The sequence below is a fragment of the Amphiura filiformis genome, chromosome 4 (genome assembly GCF_039555335.1).
Source record: "Amphiura filiformis chromosome 4, Afil_fr2py, whole genome shotgun sequence".
In the NCBI taxonomy this organism is placed as follows: domain Eukaryota; kingdom Metazoa; phylum Echinodermata; class Ophiuroidea; order Amphilepidida; family Amphiuridae; genus Amphiura; species Amphiura filiformis.
In genome coordinates this window covers 63,272,851-63,294,699 of record NC_092631.1, presented here as the reverse complement: position 1 = coordinate 63,294,699, position 21,849 = coordinate 63,272,851, and the positions used below count along the sequence as shown (strand labels likewise).

The window sequence follows — 21,849 nt, the reverse complement described above, 5'->3', positions numbered from 1 at the left end:
TAATAGATGCGCAATACATACATCTGACTATAGCTTTGGGAGTGTTGTATAGCATCCCTACAGATACATACATTTATAGGTCAATAAGGGCTAAAAATATTATTTGATTGGCGTAATATAAACAAATAATTAGGGTAGGTAGGTCAGGATTCTCTTTTTTTTTTTTTTTTTTTAAGCTGTAAAATTTGTTTGATAAAAGCTTTGGAACTTTTTTTCTTCCTTTTTTAATTTGTTTATTTTTATTTATTCATTTTAAAGTTTATTTTTTATTTTTTGCAACAAAAAAGAGAAAAAAAAGTTAGGGTCGGGCCAATCAAACAATGCCAATCAAACAATTTTTTAAGGCCTAATTGTGTGTTACATTTCTTGAGCAACAGGTAATAACAGAGATTTTAACCTATTTCATACATAAGAAAAAACAAATCCTGTGAATTTTTGTTATTTTTATACAAAAATTATTTCTAAAAATGTCGCAAAACATGAGCAAATATAAAAGCATTCACATCCATGGAAAATGAATCAATCCTATTCAATGCAACACATTCCAAAGCATAAGCAGGAGTGCGCGGGTGCAATTAGACACTATCAATACACTCTGCATATTTTGCTAAATGCTTCTCTGATTGACTGCTATATAAGAGTGTACAACTCACTAATAGATTCTATCCATTTGACTGGCAGGATTGTATCACATGACCATTTATCACATCATTGTAGCTTGCATAGATTAATAACACATAGCTTGGAATATTCCATGCCTGCGCTCTCTTAGTGTACTTGAATTCAGCTGATGCCGGTACAACGTTCAGACCAAGCGACATCGCTCATCTTACGCACAAAGCCTCTTTTGTGTACGCTTGCGATATTTTTGAGTTTGTGATCACACCCCTTACTTAGCGTTGACCCCCATAGGCAACATGCCCACATTCCGGGGTATGGTAGCTTGTAACAAACTGCACTTTACCATACACTGTCAACATTAAAGGAGTATTTTATGATCCTAACATCGTCTTTTTATATTTTTCAGTAGATATCCACGAAAAAAGCTTATTCCCAAAATTTCAGTTGATTCCGATTTTGCGTTTGAGAATTATGCATGATAATGTGTATTACACTGCTCCATAGACAATGTGTTGTAATTTCCTTCTGGCATACTAGAACAAAATTCAAATTTCTTGATATCTTTGCTAAACGAATTAATCTGCAAGAAATTTTTTGTACATAAACATTATGTAGCCAGAGGTTTCCAGTGATATAAAAATCTCAAGCAGGGGATGATGCTGTGAATCACGAAATGCCCTTTTAAGATTGAAGCATCAAACTTACCTCAATAAGAAATAGACCGGAATTACTGGTTGGATTCCTATAGGCATATATCAGCCATGCTATACCTGCCCATAATGCAAGCACTATGATTACTACTATAACAGCTATGATAGCTCCAGCAGCTAAAATAACAAACAAACAGAAAACAAACAAAAACAATTAGTACATTTAAGTATAATAGGTTCGTAACATAAACTTAGTTTGAGATTTCTATTAGCTTATTGACCGGTAGTTTATTAAACATGCCCAGTAAATTTCAGCAAATCATCAGGCATTATATGGCACAAGTGTATTACACAACATCTTAACCAGAGAGAGCAAAGAGAAATATGGATGCAAAATTAGATTGTTAATGAAATCAGCATGCATGTTGTAAAAACTTCCTTAAAAATGCAATTGATTTCAATTATCAAGTTAGCTAAACTGCAAACCGCATGCATGATGTGCACACAATGTAACAATATGGTAGTTGGTAAAATAACTGCACCTACATGTATATATCTGTGAATGTTACCAATCATAAAAATATTAAGAGTAGTTAGCATTACAAACATAAGTAATCTGGGGTCCATTTCACTCAACTTTACGAAGCGTCACAAATCTCGATATCGTTCATAACTTATGACGAGTCGTAAGTTCCATTTCACTAAACTCATTTACGAACGGTACCCTTTGTAAATAATAGGGATTACAACAGGGACCGTTCGTAAAGTTACGTCTAGTATTGGGTATTCCTAACTTTACGAATGGTTACTTGAGTTACAAGGGGTTAAAAGTTTAGTGAAATGGACCCCTGGTCTACAGGACATATGGCACAGGATAATAATCTCCTGCTTGTTCATGCAACGTGCATGCACAGATGTTTAACCCTATCATAAATCACATGTAAATTAGCAACATGCATCTTGGTCAATGATGAATATTTCTTTGCTTGGACAACTTGGAAATATTTCATGAAATGTATCAATTTATCAGAATAATTTATGTGTGATGGAGGAGAGGGAAAACTGTGAAACATTATTACTGTATAGCAAGATAATTTAGCAGTATTAATTTGTGTGTGGTATTTATAGTTCCAAACAGTTATGTAATTTGTTCACTTTGGATTTGCATGCACAAAACAAGTTAGACAAGGTCTAACTATGGCGATTAGTCCAACTTTCTGGTATTTACATATCTTATTTTATATTATTGTAGATCCTAAAAAGGTCTTAATAGGAGTTTGCTATGAGTAAAGAAGGAAAAGAAAAGAGTAAAAGGGTCCCTGCCTAAGTCTAACCTCAGAAGTTAGGCCAGGACTAACATTAGACCTGGTCCAACTTGTTTTGTGCATACGGATATATGGGTCAAAATATTTTTGCAGGACTTTACCATTATTATTTGAAACTTATATTCAACATTTTTGCAAGACTTTAAAATTATTATTTTGTACTTATATTATAAGTGAAAAAAGTAAAGCTGAAAACCTTGTGGAAATTTCCTGCTATACAGAACAAATCATGAATAAATAAAATAAATAAATAAATTTCGGATTTATATAGCACCTTTTTCCATCTAGATCTTGAAGGATTCAAAGCGCTATAATTCCATGAACTTATGATTATCATCGATTACACTCCTAACATTCAATACTAAAATTGGTATGACAATATATTGTAACAATCTCATGCCACTGTCATGTCATTAATTGCATTCCATGATGAGACCATGCAAAGATGACATGCTGGAGACAAAATATATACAATAATGCAATTCCACATCTCAGACAAGAAAAGAACCTTAATGGATATGTAACTCAAGGTTACAAGTCCTAAGGGCCCAATATTCTTTTCAGTAGAAAATTCATTTGCATTACGCCTCATATATATATAGCAAGAACCTTTTCAATAAAACATACTTGTGTTATACATGTAATATATGTATTTTATGAACATTGGGCAATTCTTTCCATAATGATTTAAGTCACAATGCGTAGGATAATAATTCCACAAAAAATATAGAAAAACAACAGGATGACTTCAACTTTGTTGTTAGCAGGAATAATAATGTAAGTATACAGACAATCTTTTCCAATGAGTTTAAGAGAGCTTCAAGCATAACATTTGAAAGGAAAAACAACACTTCTTGCTCATATTTACATAAGACTTTCATTCATTTACTTGCATAGCATGCCCTTCATGTTAGGAAACATGGATCATTTCTCAATTTTACATCAAATGGTGTGAAAGCATGCAATGAGTAAGCATGTGGCTAAAACTGTAAAAACAAAATGATGCAAATGATTAATATGCAATATGCAATGAACTCTAGCAATTGCTTTAAAAAAAAAAAATGTGCAATAAACTCTAGCATTTTTTTTTCTTTCTAAAATGCATTTGAAAGCAGGCATATGACAATTTCTCTTTCAATAATTTGATAAGATGAACTGTGACTGTTCTACATGCTAATTCATAAACAATAAAAGAACAAAATTATATTGCAATGTTATCAAAATGAAAGAATTAACTTGAAAATAGTAACTATAAGATCAGCAAAGAACCATGATTCCTGAACGTGGTAACATAAACTTGACAAACAATTAAAATCCTTATACTAAAAGTTCCTAATTCATCAGACATCAGTTGATTAACATACAAGCAAATTTAATGCCTTTCCAGTTTACAAGATTATGCTGAATGTCAAGCAAGTGAACATGATCCCAAATGCAACAATCTACAACCACATGGAATTTAGTATTGGCTAACACTCCTGGCTGGAGTCAAACAGGCACTGAGTATGGGCTCATCAACTCAAATTTCTGGGTCATGCACTTTGCCTGTCAGAAAATGAGCCTGTGAAAGTAAAGCCTTGCACATTCCACCACATTGAAAACATCCATTTGAAGGGCCTAGATGAGTTGCTCACATACATTTTGGGTCTGGTCTTAATAACTTCCGATGACTCGGCTTCAATGACATGCATGGGTTGCTTGTTCCAGTTTTTGATGATCAGTGGGGAAAGGTATTTTGGTAGCTGGCTCATGAAACTTGTAGTTATGCCTTCTGGTTTCATTCTCTCCTCAAGAAGAATATCAATAAGAAAGACCTCCGCAAACCTTGAATATGATGATCAGTCTGTGAATTGTCCTTCTGTTCTCTCAAGTCATCCAATATCTAATTTCCATTCCAATTTGGTAACTGCTCCTTTTTCTCTGTCATAGCTTTTGGTGCTAAGACGTGCTACTTGATGTTGCATGCGTTCAATTACTTAAAGGGCAGGTCTATTGCAAAAACAACATCATATCATTGGCAAGCTAATATTATGAGGACAATGAAAATGACTCCTTTTTTGGGAAAATAAGGCGTTTAAAATTGATATTCCGCAAAAACCAACTTAAGCAGTGAGTTCCTTTAAACGATACAGATTTGGCCTAGATAAATGGTGATGTCATGAAATGAGATGTGCCCGCTTTGAGAAAAGGGACTATAAACGCTCTCAATGGACAGAACGTATACTGTTGTTGTTCACAGAAAAAAACTCCAAATTAAGTATTTACAAATTTAATGTTTTTTAAACATATGGATAAAATCAGCCGCTTCTTTTTTATATATTAGTAAATTGTGATATTACAATTCATATGTATATCAATATCATGAGAAATATTAGGCCTAAAAAATAAATACATAATTTGAGCTTAGAATTTCATCTGAGACTAGCATATACACCGTGTTAAGTCTACAAACTCATGTATCTGATTTCCCTGTATACTGCACTGCTATAGTTATTATAGTTTCAGTTGGATGAAATATTACAAAGCAAACACATAGTAACAATACTGTGTGCGCTTTGTTCCCGAAATGAGAACAATAGTCTGCATATTGGTATGCAGCATTGTTATGGTAAATGATAGTACAACTCATTGTTGCTAATGTCAAACTTGTCAAAGTGATTGTGATTGTATGATGAGAGCATGATATAGTGTCCGCTTCATTTACCTCGTCATCAGCCAAGCGGGGAGAACACGTATGCTTCAAGCGGGGAAGAAAAGCGTCACGAGGCTGAACTTTACCCACACAATTTCTCCTTTTTCAGGAGAAATACACACAAAAATAATTATTCTCTTTGAATAGAGATAAACTTGTTTTTGCAATAGACCTGCCCTTTAATGTTCTGCTGCTTATGGGGACACCAAGCTGCCGAGAACATACTCCTAATGTGGGTGAACTAATGACTGGTATGCAGCGACTTTAACCATTTCAAAACAATTTCAAAGATTGCATTTAACCAATCCCAAGATCTTCTGTGCTTTCTTTACTGCATGAAGTGTTTGACTATTCCAAGTCAGGTCGATGAACAGTTGCATCCCAAGATAAGTTGTAAATAGTATCCTCAACAAGAAGCTTTTCTCAGCAGGTAGGTGTTTGGAGCATTTATCGGGTTCAAACACATTAGCCTTTTCTCTTGCCATGACTCCAGTTTTAGGAGATCCCTTTGAAGTAGCTTGATATGTGAATCAAATGTGATGTGTTTACAGATGAGGAAGTCACCGGTGAATAGTGTACAAGACAGCATATATAATATAGAGCAAAACAGAAGTAAAATGGATATTTTCAGTAACCCTTGGTTATGTTACACAGAGGAAAGAGTAATTACGAGGGGCTATTCATTATCTAATTGTTTTGTAACTAAAATGGACCATTGTTGACAACAACACTGTTGAAAACTAGGAACTTGGGCAATTTGGTAGATTTACTACATGTGCCTATAGCAGTTGCTGGGGAGAGGCCAAAATACTCAGCTGTGCACCCAAAGCCTGCGTAATACAACACAGGAACATATGTCATTGTGTATTTAAATGTCAATATAATGATAATACATGCAAATGTACACTAAAACGGTAATTTATACAATTATAATAGATCCTGGAAAAGCATTATCGACAGGAATTATAAAAACAAACATTATTTTTCACCAGGTTCACCGTTGCAAATAAAATATTTATATTTATATAATTAATAGATCCATTTTCTATCTACTGATCACATAGTAAGAGCAATCGCTGGTTGTATATTGTAGTGTAAATCACTAGAATTACAAAGTACAGCAAATCTTTTACGACATTAGCTCCTTCTCTTTAAGTCCTAAATATACAATTTCCATTTTTATCAGGAATCATGATCCTTACTAACTGTTAACTACATGCCATGATATAAGTATAATAAATCCATACCAGTCCAGTAAATTAAGTTCAAATAGCCTATTTGCTGGACAACCTCAAGCATGCACTATAACACAGAGTGTGGTTGAAATAGAGCTATCTTGCTACACATTCTCTCGGTCGGGGCTGTTCCATCTATTGCACTTACTCATTTCTCACGTCTGGCAAAGGGGACACCCTCACGAAATCCCTATTAGTTTGTACAGGGGCTTTCAGTTCAAGTCAATTTTCTCAGCACAGAAAATACCAATTTGCCTTGTCTTTGGCAATTATTTAAAGTTGATTTCCTGGATAAGAAATCTAACTTTTGGAATTATTTCATCAAGAGGCATTTATTTTATGTCATGTTTTGCGATTTTCCCTATTGAGTGCAATGGTAAGTGTCCCCTTTGTGTCAGAGGGGGCGAGATGGAACAGCCAGGTATCCACAAAATCAACCAATGGGAAGAAGCGATCTATCGCAAGTGGTGTCATGCTGACCGACAGAATTGTGGACAAAATGCCATTCACTCATGGTTAGAGTACCTGCTACCATTTGTCCTGCAAATAGCCTTTTCAAATTTATCTGCTGGACAGTCATGCAAAAAGCCTTTGGCCCTATGTTTATGATTTGCCTATACAAGTCAGTAAGACTACTCACTGGAGGATGGGACATTGGCCTTCTTTTTCACTGCATCTATCACATGAACACAACACAAGCACAATAGACATTATCATATTTGCTGCTGCTGATGCATAGCTGTAAGGTACTGTCACAGAACTTAGCAGTATTGGTTGTGATATAGCCCACAGGCATGAGAATGGGTTATTTTTAAAAAGCTGCCTGAAAAAGTGTGTGAATTTGGCCTTAAAAGGCCCAAAACAGGCTGAAAAAAAAATGCTTAAATTTGGACAACAAAAAAGCCTGAAAATTCTCATGCCTGAGCCCATAACAAGATTCATGAATGCTCCTCATAAAAATGTTCCAGTACAATTAAACAGAAATGTTTTCTTCATTACATGTCCATATCCAAATGCTCTACTGCAAGATCTTGAGCTTAAATCGTAAAATATATTCCATGACATGTATGGTGTACGTTCTTACAGACCTTCTGATTATTATTTTTAATTAATTTGCAATTGAATTCTACTTGCATATACAAATATATATTTTCAATGTCACTTTTTCCCCCCAATTTTAGCCCAAAAAAATTGGTAGATTGCAATGAAATTTCAATTTTTGTTAAACCTCAACTGCTTGATTCTTTTCGCAACTAGTAATAAAACAAATAACATTAACTGGTTATCAGTCACTCAAGTATCACAATGAAAATAATGTGGTATAATACACATATATGAATATTTGTAACATTGCAGGTCATTGTTATTTATCTGTTTACTAATTGTTTTGGTTCTGGGTGAAGCTTAGGCTGCTGATGTTGATAAAACAATAATGGTTGCTATGGCTGCAAGGAAATAAATGACAGTGCAACATGTGGGTAATTTGATAGAAAATAAACAAATTTATATCTATTTTGGTACATGTAGAAGGTCAATGATGGAAATGGACCTATGATGACTGTCATGCAGATGATCTGCATGATCTCAGGCTGAAAACACTGGTTAAAAACACTGGTTAAAAACACTGGTTAAAAACACTGGTTAAAAACACTGGTTAAAAACACTGAAGACATGGTTTGTATATGTGTGAATGTGTGTGGGGGTATGTATGTCGGGGTGTAGGTGTGGGAGTGTACGACACATACACGCTTCTTACATCAAGTCATGAAATATTGGGTTCAAAATAAACAACTTTTTAAAATTTTCAGATTACAAGAATCAGATCTGGTTTTCCCTCAAACTTTTAATAAACGGCTCCAAATGTGGTACTTGCCAAGAATCTGTGGGTCAATTGATCTTGGTGTGTGCACATATGAGTGTAGGGGATGCATGCATGTAAGTTGTGTGTGTTTGCTTCAAAGTGTCAGCCTGATGATGACAAATACCGTATTCATTCTAATAAGCGCCCAGGGCGCTTAACAAAGTCATTTTGGGTGGGCGCTTATTTTTTACATGGTTTACCTAATTTTTTTGTTAGGGGCGTTTATTAGACACAAATTTATGTATGTTATAAATGGGTCCTGAGACGTTCTAGTAGCTTTTCTGATGTAGAAAATGTATTGGAAGTTTACACAAAACTTCTAGTCCTCCAGCTATTTCACTGTATCAACGTCTATCCATCACTTCAACATTGATGGTACCCTTTAGCAAATTGAAAATACCCTGGGTGGGCGCTTATTGGGGCATGGGCGCTTATTGGAATGAATACGGTAATAGCAATATGTTGCTTGTCAATGTGACTGAAAGGGAATCATACTCTGCGTACAAACAAACACATCTGACTGTTTCTGCATTTGCAATATGGAGGAGGAATTAGGATTTAGGCAGCTCAATGAAGATGATAATCACATGCAGATAAGAACACTGAAGCTGATGACTTGATGAAAAGATGAAGTTACAGGAACAGAATGAAAGGGTTAATTTCTATTTACAGATATGAAATTACCGTGACTGACGCCTGAGTATAGTCCCACCCCGCTTTTTGGGTGAACATTTTTCAAAATTGGGGGTGGGACTATACTCAATTTCAAAAAAAAAAAAAAAAAAAGTTATTTATTTTTTCGGCTTTGTAGTGTCCCTGGACCTAGACCTAAATGCTAGGATCATTCATGGTTGACCTAAAAAAAAAAATTCAAGATGTTTTGTATTTTTAATATGAAAATTGATAATTTGTATTCATGTCATACTCTATTAATGATTTCAAAATGCATTGAATTTGACTTTACTCGAAGGTGGGACTATACTCGCGTCAGTACGGTATTAGAGAGATTACTTGGTATAACATAATGGACATCAGACTTGTTTTCAACACTGAGTGGTTGATATCAATTTTAATACAACAGCAGAACTATTGGCATCAACTTCATCAATCCTTCACCCTTACACTCTCTGGGTTCGTGGATCATAAATGAGCTAACAAGCCTGTAATCCAAGATGCAGGTTGTATGAGAGTCACCCTGCATAGAATGGGGCAGGTGCATAGAATGGATCAGGTGCATAGATTGGATGGGTCAGGTGCATGCAAAGTCACAGATCACCACAATTCTCTAGTTGATCCACTTTGTGACATCACAAAAATACATTTTGAGACACAACATTTCACATTTTCTATAACCCGACTAGTAATCTAGTTCATTTTATTCAAAAAAACCCTGATACATGTCTCAAATATACTGTAATTTCAAATGAATTGATTGAGAGGGAAAAGTTGTAACTCAAACAGAATGCCAAGATATCAAAATATGAAACAAAATATGCTCCATAACAATGAATAGAAAAGGTATATAGACTGACCAAATAAGGCCCAAGTTGTGATGTTTAGGACTACAATTAGTATAGATATGAAGTCCAGGAAATCAGGATAAGATGAAAAGTTCACATGCAGAACACAATTTTTTTCCATTTTTAAACTTTCTGAGATAAGGCAACCAGCATGCACCCTATAACAATGCCAGCCTTAAATTGACACCCTACATTAAAAATTCAAAGGTAAATTTATGATACTATAATCAAAAAGTAGCACACATTTTCTTATTATTTTCTTTATATTATGCAAATTGAAAAATATTGATATATTGGTTTTTGCATCTAGACTCCTCAGATGTTACACATCTGGTTACTACCATATTTGGAATATTTTGTTCTCACTTAGAGATTTCAAATAGTACACTAACCTGATGAAGGCCCAGGGCATGTTTGGTGTGGCTCGATGCTCTGAAACAAAATACAAATAAACAGCAAATAATCAATTGATCATCAACAAATATTAAATCTGTCAATCAATTAATCAATCAATCAATCAATCAATCAATCAATCAGTATCAATTGGAGGCACTATAATATTTTATGTCCAGAAAATGTATTCTCACACAACATTAACATTTGATGACAGCTTGCTTAATGTCACATGTATTGAAACCCACACAAATCACCATTATTTTAGAGAAGATATTCATTGGTAGAACACCAGTGCAGTCGGAGGGCCATCATGCGCGTTTTCCGTTAAAGGTCAAATTATTAACGGACGCGACCTTGGCAAAAATGACCGTCGCACTCTTGGGTATGCTTTTTACTTTTCCCATGGAAAATTTCGATTTGAAATGTATCGTATTATGTGTAGCCAATCATCTTGGGCAATTAACAAATAAGTTTTATTGGAAAATATCTTCACAATTCTCTACTTGATTTCCATTTTGTCTACTTTTGTCGTTAGAATTAAGTGATTTTTATGCGTTTGCTTTACCTTCAAATTTATTTTCGCTGCTAAGGACTTCTAACCCGGATATTTTCTGTCTTAACGCTTTAATCATTCTAATTTTTAGCCAGACAAGTAATTTCAACCTTTATCTATCGATTAGTCTTTGTCCCAAATTTTGAACTTAAAATTCTAAATTGTTATAATAGTTTAAATTGGTTACCCAGATTAGGCCCATCGACGAAAATTAAGTAAACAACTTCATAACAATACCGCGTGACTTGACACCATGAACGAGTACACGCATTGACTTTGTTAAGCCTAAGCGCGCCATTCATCTGCGTTCAGTGAAATACGCGCGCGCAGTTTAACACTGCTCGCATGAACCTTCTCAATGCTGTTGTCGCATGTTACTGGTATTTTTCCGTCTTGTAAAATACCCTTTTCATCCCGCAGGTTTTTGTCTTAACCAACCAAAAATCTTGATTTTTTAATATGAGGATAATAAGCCATGTTTCTAATCATATGCAAATTCCTGATTTATGAACTCGCACCATTTCTAAAATAACGCAGTTTTTCTTACTCTTTTATCTCAATTCATGACAAAAATTTGTGTTTATGTGCCCATATCATATTCCTTGCAAAGTTACGGTATTTTTTGTGAACATATATGGAATGTTGAAAGCCTTTCTTGTACTTATAAATAAAATATATAGCTATTAGGAGTTGTAGAGAGAAATTTGGAAGCTTTTAAAACTGCAACCCAAACCAAGCAAATTTAAATTTTCGTTGTGTGCGTATTCATAGCGTACAGTTTAATAATAGCGCATCAAAGTTGAATGGCCCTCCAACTGAGTGCTGTCACCTTCGGAGCCTTATCTCACCCTTTTTATGATGAAACTCCATTGAAGTGTCCTGTTGTGAAGGTGGCCTGGGAATAGTTTCTTGAACTGTATTTCTTCTCTTTGCTTATTTAAGCTTATTTCAAACTTTGAATAACAGGGCTTAAGCTACACTAGCAAGTGACACACCGTTGCAACGGTCAACCCAGGGTGAACAACTTTCCTTTAATGTCCTATACTACAACTTTCCTTTAATTTTACATGTATTGAAATTTGAAACCCACCTAAATCGCCATTATTTTATACTACAGCTTTCCTTTAATGTTTCAACACTTACGAAACAAGAGTGCTAATGTTGCTGCTACTGAATTGCAAATTGTATCATGATAGGGAGGCATGCAGTTCATTAAAGTACACTGTCACATTCAATCAATTATGATGCAACCAACTAATCACAGAGATGGGGAAATCATTACATTGCAGGTTTAAATACAAAATCAATGTATTTGATTGACTCATGTCAAATGCTTGTCACAACTGTTGCATTGGGACATTACAATTGAAATCCATACACCCCCAAACAGGGAGTGTAAATTTCAAATGGAGTCACCCATTCAGGTAATTTTATTTGAAATTTACATTCCCTCTGTGGGAGATTAAGGTCATGTCTTCCATAGGGGGTGTATGGTTATCAACTGGAATAGCCAAACTGATGACTTCATAATGATGGATTGAAATCAGGAAGTAATAACCCACTTTTATCATTATTGTTGACACATAATTCACTTATGTCAGGTTGACCATTTCCCAACATCAATCAAGTCTCCAAATTTAACAAAATGTAATAAACATGGGTGTGTAGAATTAGAATATAATTATTTGGGCACTAGTGCATTGCAGGTCTTCAAATAAGGTACCATATTGGACCACAATTAGTGGCCCTCCCCTAAGAAGGGCCCTATGAAATTTTTCCTGCGCCTGAATAAATAAAATTAGGCAAATGTTTAAAAAAATACTATTTACACTTTGTGACTTTAATGATTTTGACTTCAGAAACACTGTATTTTGAATGTTTCTGCTTGGAAATATCCCATTTTTACATTCATTTCATCATTTTAATAAGCCCTTCCAAACTGATAGGATTTAAGCACCTGGACATTGTATAGGGTAATATGACACTGGTACTATAAAAACTTTCAGTTCATGAAAGTCACACTTGTTGCACGGTCTCAACCTAAACTGTATTTAACAAGTACTGGGTGAACATTATTTGCTTTGGTTTATGAGCATAAATGAAGTCTTACTTTATGCTTGTGTAAATTTCTCATACTAGTGTGTGCCAGTCACAAAGTACACAATGTACACTTGGCATAGGTATTGCATACAACTACATGATATGTATGGCACTCTATATTAATACATGATGTCGTGAAGCTTGCCTATTACCATTAAATAAGAAATAACATACAGTTATCTTAGGTCTGTGGATTTCCAATTGAACCTATTTTAAAGTTATTCTTGACTCTTAAATTGTTTCTTCATATAGGCTTATTCATAATTTAACAAAGAGCACCTCAACACATGTGCCATTTAGATTCCAATGTACATTCAGTACAATAGGGCTGCCTTCATATACAGGCAATTTTCTTTTTGATATTGTTCACATTTCCTTTTGAACTGTACTTGTGAGAAACTTCTGGTATGAAAACGTTTGGTTTTCATTTAACAAGTTTAAGGATGTCAAAATTGAAATCTATTTTGCTGGCAAAAGGAGTGCATAATTATATCCCTTATACATTTAGTTTACCATTGTGTTACACCAAACACTAAACCATAAAATGCACATAATCATAATTCTTTTAACACAGCGACAATACTTGTGCAGACAAATGATGCACAATTTACACAATCAAAACAAGTGCACAGTAGAGATACCACAATGTGTAAGATATTTTTAGATATTGGCATTTTTTGTGCATTTTAGGAGAGATTATATTTCCTATAGCTATAAGTAGTATTCATAAAAAATTCATGCTACTTAAAAAGTGGTTCTATTCATAATCCATGATTATACCAAATTATTGTGCTTTATAAAGTGTAAAAACGTCTTATAGTTAAGTTGGAACCATAATTTGTAATGTTTATATTGCTGTACCATAACAAAAGAGCGCAACTGATATTTTGGCAGAAATTAGTTTTCCCTTTGACAGATCCAGTCAGTTAGTATCTGCCTACACAACATCTGAAAACCCTTTATTTCAAACCCCTAAACCTATAAATCCAACCCTTTTAAAACGGATTCAAACACAAATCCGTGCAAACTGAGAAGTCTTTGTCCATTAAACTGACAAGGAAATCAATCCGCCAGTTTTGCCTTTTTGTCATGGTACAGCATTAATAGGTATGCTCCTTACCTCTGTAAGACAGTCATTTTCTAACCAGTCTTGTCTATACCTATCAAAGCCACTTGAGCATCTCTTGATGGCATTACACCAGCGACAGTCGAATTTGATAACTGGTGCTTGTGATAAACAGGTATTACAATTTTGAAACTGGTTACAGGCTGTGAATAACAACAGTATATTAAACATTAATATGTAAATGCTTTCCAGCGCACATCACAAATATAGGTAATATTTCGAGATTAATAACTGTGCAATACTGTGAAAAATCTAAATATTTTGGCATATCCCTACAACCATGGCCAAAATGTGTTGGGACACTTATGGAAAACGTACACTATAGTATGACCTTATTTCCGTTATTATTAACGTGATAAAGTGGAGGTTTCTTTGGTGTCAAGCCTAAACACTTTCCCAACAAACCCAACCCTCCCCCTTCCCCACCAATCAATGTTGGGTGCCACAAGGCTCGTGTGACCAAAAAAAGTCGAATTCAACATTGATCGGGGGGAGTGGGGGGCTTATTTACATTACCCTATCAAACCGTCCCAACACTTATGGCCAGCATTGTCTCTAAGGTACAAAAAATCTAATTTTAAAATGTGTGTTTTGGCCCATATCTCCTCAACCATAGCTTGGATTTTCATCAAATTTTACATGAAAACGGAGAAACTATTTATCTTTTCACTTATATAAAAATTATTGCATTTTCCTCATGTGATTTAGGGATACGGTCACGCTTTTATACGCAATATCATGTATTTTACAGTGCGTTCTGAACATTATTAGCTTTGCCAACTACGTATTTTATGTAAAATGACGTTTTATTTTGAAAGAGTAGTGATTTAATCACCAGAAATACATGATATTTGTTGACAGGAATTGATTGAAGTCTTTTAAAAGAGTGATTTTGGGAAAAAAATACTTAAAATTAAAAAAAAGCTAATAATAAAAAAAAAAAAACCACAAACTTTAATCATTTTCATCGTTTGCATCAAAAACGTATGTGGTATTTACAACAGTATATCGTGTAAATATAATCATAGTCGGCAGGAGTAGGCTTAAATTACATTTTATGACTGAAATTTATTAAAGCGCTTTCAAAGAAACTTATAGTAAGTATAGAAAGTAAAATATAGGTAGACATACAGAAAAAAAAGAAGGAACGGACATTGGCAAAAATTAATAGAGCAGCCGAATATAATATGATGAAGGATATTGTAAAATAATAACAAAAAGAAAAGAAAAAGAAATCTAAATAAATTCAGGGCTCGAACCCACATGTCCAGTTTTTGTCCGGATAATGAGATACGTATCCATTGGGCCATACACTGCCTTTAAAGAGCTTAAACTAATTTTAATATAATGCTACTTCAACATGCATGTATATAAAACGCTCTACGCTCGCTTTACAGTCCCAAAATACATTTTCTACATTTGTTTCAAAACTGAATATATTATCATATAAATGTTGGCCAACATTATATGATAAATATTCAGTTTTGTCCGGGATAAATGACTACGGGAAAAAAATGTGATTTGTATGACTGTTTATCTTTAAAGAGTAAAGATTTTAATATATATTACTTTCTTTTCATTTTGAATAGCATTATATTACAGTTTAAGCCTGTTAAAGTAAAACAGCTCTGTGGTGCAATGGATACGCATCTGCCACAGGCACAGTGGACACGGGTTCGAAATTTATTTATATATCTTTTTTTTCTTTTTGTTTCACCCCTGATTTTATATATCTTTTTCTTTTCTTTTTTTTTATTTTTTTAAAATATAGTTCATCATATAATAATTTTCGTTCTATTAATTTTTGCCAATGTCCGACATTTTTTTTTTCTGTATTTTGTTGCTTCATTTGTGGTAGACTGCGGTAAATTGGGAAAACAAGTGTGCATGGGTTCGATTCCTTTATTTGTTTTTTGATCACGAGATGTTGTGATAACTTTTATTTTCTTCTATAGCTGTAATGTAACATTTTAATTGGTGGAAACAATAATTTTCCATTTTAAAACCCAAGTTTTTGACAGTTAAAGTGACGAATAGTGAACTTAGACAGGGCCAAAATATCGCTTTAAGACATTTTAAGTGACCAGTCCCTAAATTTCAAATGTAGCCATCCAAAATTTTTTGGTAAAGCCACATGATAAGATCTCTAACTGCTCCAAATTTGGTGTCAATATCATATTTACTTTTTGAGTTATAAGCAAAAACTGAAATTAGATGATTTTTTTTCAACTTTTCAAATACAACCATGGCCAAAATGTGTTGGGACACTTATGGAAAACGTACACTATAGTATGACCTTATTTCCGTTATTATTAACGTGATAAAGTGGAGGTTTCTTTGGTGTCAAGCCTAAACACTTTCCTAACAAACCCAACCCTCCCCCACTCCCCCAATCAATGTTGGGTGCCACAAGGCTCGTGTGACCAAAAAAGTCGAATTCAACATTGATCGGGGGAGTGGGGGGCTTATTTACATTACCCTATCAAACCGTCCCAACACTTATGGCCAGCATTGTAGGTACCAAAGCAAAATGAATTGATTCTTCAAAATGCATGACATATAACCAATGCAAAGTTATTAACACAAATTCATTACTGTCATTTGTAACAATTTTAATCACATTTTGCCTTCACAAAATCAATAAGTCTAAAATGGACTTGCCACAAATGACCAAATGACCATCACAATATAAGATCTTTCTTGATGATACAAATGGCACTTAAAGTCATGACATGTCAAAATTTTATGTCCAATTTGATTTATTTATTGATTACTAGTCATGAATTTGGAGGCAAAATATAGTGGTTGTCCGTCGGACAAGTGCATGGCTAATCATGATAGTCCTCGGTTATTTGTGGACAAGCAGACAAGCGCTTATTTTGAACACCGTCTAGGAGTCAAAAGCACCGAAAAATTATAATTGGGGCTCTTCCAAAATAAAATATTATGTACTGCAAACATTTACTTTTACACCATTCTGCTTGTTTTTAATTTAGCTCACTTCTACGTTGCTTTTAATCGACTTACGTGAGACTTCATTACACCTTGTAGCTTCAAGCAAGCTATATATAAGAGCGCAGAAAACATGAAACTTAACCCCCTGAGCACTACCTGCCGATCTAACATTGCCTCTGATTGGTCAATTACATTATATCTTCACTTTATTCACCAATCAGAATGGAGCTTTGCAAATAATTCACCCCAATTTTTTTTCGTGGTGAAATTATTCTAACAATATTGCTGATTGGTCCAATTGATAATGAAAACTTCTTTTTGGCCAATCGGCAGGTAGTTCTCATAGGGTTAATGGGGTGTGAAATTTTGCACTGTAACAGAACAGAGCTGACTGACTTGTTTTTGGATCAAGTGCTCTTTATAGTTCTGTTTACATAGCACAGAAGACTGAAATCTAAGACTTAAATACAGCAATGGAAACTTACTTAGTAAAGGTGTAAGCAAAAAGGCACTGTTGGATACGACTTTCGTTCTGTTTAAGTCAACAGTATGGTACCTATATATGGTACGCTTTATTGTTGTTGAACCTGTGAAGAAATAGAAAGAAAATACATTTATTATAATGCGATCAAGAGGAAGGCACTTACATATAACACAAATGACCATACAGATATTATACTCCCCCAGAAGGACCCGAATTTGGACTGTGCAGCTCAGAAATATTCCTGAATTTTATCAAAACAGAGCACTGGCAGAACTGTAATTTTGATCATTTCAGATCCAAAAAAATGCTCATTCCTCTTATTTCTGTTTTTTTGTCAGATTATTTTCAACCAGAAAGCCAAAAAAGACCTTTGATTTTGATAGTCTGCAACTCTGAAAGACACCTGTTTATTAATACCCTTTCCGCTTCCCAATGATACACCATTTTCAGTTCCACAGAGAGCATACCCACCAAAAAAAATTGATGATGTGCACCCCATACATTTATGCTATACAATGCATGTTTAATACCGCCTTGGTCTAATAAACAGTAATGTTATCCACATGGCATGCATGTAACATATTGATATAGCGGTGTGCTACACATAAGTGGGTCATATGAAACAAGTGGAACATTTATCCCAAAGAGATTTGTGGTGATATCAGTTATTGGTATGAGGAAATAATCCTATAAGATGATACTGTGACATGTCTCTGTGTAATAGAACCACAGGGTAATAATCATTTATGTATGCAATAATACCGTTTCAAATCTGAATGCAAAGTTGTGAATGTGAAAACATTGAGTAATGTATCTACTATAGAAAAGATGTACATGACTAGGCAGCACTTTGGCAGACTAGGAGCAATTTCAACAAGTAATTCTACTGTCATATTGATTCAGACACTGCACTGCTGCAAACCTGAGAAAGGGTATGAAATTAGCTAAAAATAGACAGAAAACAGAAGCTGAATGTTCGAATGTATATTTTTTATGGAATCAGGAGTACAGGCTAGCATTTTACCTTAAACAACAACATATTATGTTGCTCAGTGCTTGATCATGTTATTTTCTAATACTATTGCCCCATAATTCGCAAAATTGAGATATCGTCAACACATAGCGCTTCAAAGTAAACCAAAATCCTGGAGCACATAACCTAACCTAACAGGCCAACAGTTACTTTGTAACCTATATTACCTGTATTTAGCATTACCTTTGGTGATAGGTTCATCAATATAGAAACCATCTGACAGGCCAACAGTTACTTTGTAACCTATGTTACCTGTATTTAGCATTACCTTTGGCAATAGGTTTATCAATATAGAAACCATCTGACAGGCCAACAGTTACTTTGTAACCTATGTTACCTGTATTTAGCATTACCTTTGGCAATAGGTTCATCAATATAGAAACCATCTGACAGGCCAACAGTTACTTTGTGACCTATGTTACCTGTATCTAGCATTACCTTTGGCAATAGGTTCATCAATATAGAAACCATCAGACAGGCCAACAGTTACTTTGTGACCTATGTTACCTGTATTTCGCATTACCTTTGGCAATAGGTCCATCAATATAGAAACCATCTGACAGGCCAACAGTTACTTTGTGACCTATGTTACCTGTATTTAGCATTACCTTTGGCAATTGGTCCATCAATATAGAAACCATCTGACAGGCCAACAGTTACTTTGTGACCTATGTTACTTGTATTAAGCATTACCTTTGGCAATAGGTTCATCAATATAGAAACCATCAGACAGGCCAACAGTTACTTTGTGACCTATGTTACTTGTATTAAGCATTATCTTTGGCAATAGGTTCATCAATATAGAAACCATCTGACAGGCCAACAGTTATTTGGTAACCTAAGTTACCTGTATTTCGCATTACCTTTGGCAATAGGTCCATCAATATAGAAACCATCTGACAGGCCAACAGTAACTTTGTGACTTATGTTATCTGTATTAAGCATTACCTTTGGCAATAGGTTCATCAATATAGAAACCATCTGACAGGCCAACAGTAACTTTGTGACTTATGTTATCTGTATTAAGCATTACCTTTGGCAATAGGTTCATCAATATAGAAACCATCTGACAGGCCAACAGTAACTTTGTGACTTATGTTATCTGTATTAAGCATTACCTTTGGCAATAGGTTCATCAATATAGAAACCATCTGACAGGCCAACAGTAACTTTGTGACTTATGTTATCTGTATTAAGCATTACCTTTGGCAATAGGTTCATCAATATAGAAACCATCTGACAAGCCAACAGTTACTTTGTGACCTATGTTACCTGTATTTAGCATTACCTTCGGCAACAGGTTCATCAATATAGAAACCATCAGACAGGCCAACAGTTACTTTGTGACCTATGTTACCTGTATCTAGCATTACCTTAGGCAATAGGTTCATCAATATAGAAACCATTTGACAGGCCAACAGTAACTTGTGACCTATGTTACCTGTATCTAGCATTACCTTAGGCAATAGGTTCATCAATATAGAAACCATCTGACAGGCCAACAGTTACTTTGTGACCTATGTTACCTGTATTAAGCATTACCTTTGGCAATAGGTTTATCAATATAGAAACCATCTGACAGGCCAACAGTTACTTTGTGACCTATGTTACCTGTATCTAGCATTACACTTGGCAATAGGTTCATCAATATAGAAACCATTTGACAGGCCAACAGTTACTTTGTGACCTATGTTACCTGTATCTAGCATTACACTTGGCAATAGGTTCATCAATATAGAAACCATTTGACAGGCCAACAGTTACTTTGTGACCTATGTTACCTGTATTAAGCATTACCTTTGGCAATAGGTCCATCAATATAGAAACCATCTGACAGGCCAACAGTTACTTTGTGACCTATGTTACTTGTATTAAGCATTATCTTTGGCAATAGGTTCATCAATATAGAAACCATTTGACAGGCCAACAGTTACTTTGTGACCTATGTTACCTGTATTAAGCATTACCTTTGGCAATAGGTTTATCAATATAGAAACCATCTGACAGGCCAACAGTTACTTTGTGACCTATGTTACCTGTATCTAGCATTACACTTGGCAATAGGTTCATCAATATAGAAACCATTTGACAGGCCAACAGTTACTTTGTGACCTATGTTACCTGTATTAAGCATTACCTTTGGCAATAGGTTTATCAATATAGAAACCATCTGACAGGCCAACAGTTACTTTGTGACCTATGTTACCTGTATCTAGCATTACACTTGGCAATAGGTTCATCAATATAGAAACCATTTGACAGGCCAACAGTTACTTTGTGACCTATGTTACCTGTATTAAGCATTACCTTTGGCAATAGGTTCATCAATATAGAAACCATTTGACAGGCCAACAGTTACTTTGTGACCTATGTTGCATGTATTTAGCATTACCTTTGGCAATAGGTTCATCAATATAGAAACCATCTGACAGGCCAACAGTTACTTTGTGACCATTCCCACCACTGATAGTATCAGCTGATATAGGCACCTGTAATACAAACACACAACATTTGTGTTAGCTAGTGATTGAACTTGAGGCATGATTTTAGAGGCATGATTTATGATCCATAAACCCAAGTGTGACTATAAGACAGCAGGGTAAAAACTACTTTTTTGGCAGCAGTTTATTTTAAAAGATGGTAACATGATGAACACTAGGTAATTTGTCACTTGATAAGGGGTAAACTTGAGGGATTTTCTTAACTGGTAGCCTTTTATTTGTATTATGAAAGTGTTTGGTCACATACATGGACACCATTCATTCTTTAGTTTGCCCTTACCAAGATCTACATGTTTTAGGTTAATAAACACAGCCTGAGGATAGAAAATCTTGGTTAGGAGAAGGATGAGGGTCAGGATTAGTAGATAAAAATGATGAGCTTCAGCGAGGTAAGAGTTAAAATTAGAATTTGGGGTGACATCCATTATTCTTAAGTATAGCACTAAATTTAAATTTGAAAGCTTCATTTTGAGAGAAAAAATGATCCTCATTTACAACAATTTACCTATGTCATATCAATTTTATTTGCCATTCTAAAAGTCCTATTACAACAAATCAATGACACATAGCTTCAACTACAAGATTGCTGAATGAAGCAAAGCATGATCTGTTTTTCAGATTATTCCAATCACTCACATTCAATATTGATCAACACAAAGTTGCAGCAAGTAAGACATATAAAATGAAGTGCCTTCTTGAACGTTTTAACATTTACATGTTTATGAATTTGCTTTAACTGAAATTTTTAAATAAGTAGAACGAATATATGCCAGACAATGTTACATGTTCCAGGAACC

The 21,849-nt window shown here is 34.6% G+C and overlaps 1 protein-coding gene across 1 annotated transcript in view; it reads right to left on the bottom strand.

Annotated features, from left to right (window-relative positions):
* Positions 1–21,314, bottom strand: part of LOC140150316 (plexin domain-containing protein 2-like) — a 29,344-nt gene extending 8,030 nt beyond the window's left edge. Inside the window, exons 1-7 of the mRNA XM_072172325.1 lie at positions 21,300–21,314; positions 20,944–21,040; positions 17,520–17,621; positions 14,074–14,222; positions 10,297–10,336; positions 7,164–7,199; positions 1,327–1,448 (exon numbers count right to left, since the gene is read on the bottom strand). Coding sequence (XP_072028426.1) covers positions 1,327–1,448; positions 7,164–7,199; positions 10,297–10,336; positions 14,074–14,222; positions 17,520–17,621; positions 20,944–21,040; positions 21,300–21,314 — 561 coding nt within the window. The remainder of the gene's footprint in view (positions 1–1,326; positions 1,449–7,163; positions 7,200–10,296; positions 10,337–14,073; positions 14,223–17,519; positions 17,622–20,943; positions 21,041–21,299) is intronic.
* Positions 21,315–21,849: the final 535 nt, after the last annotated feature.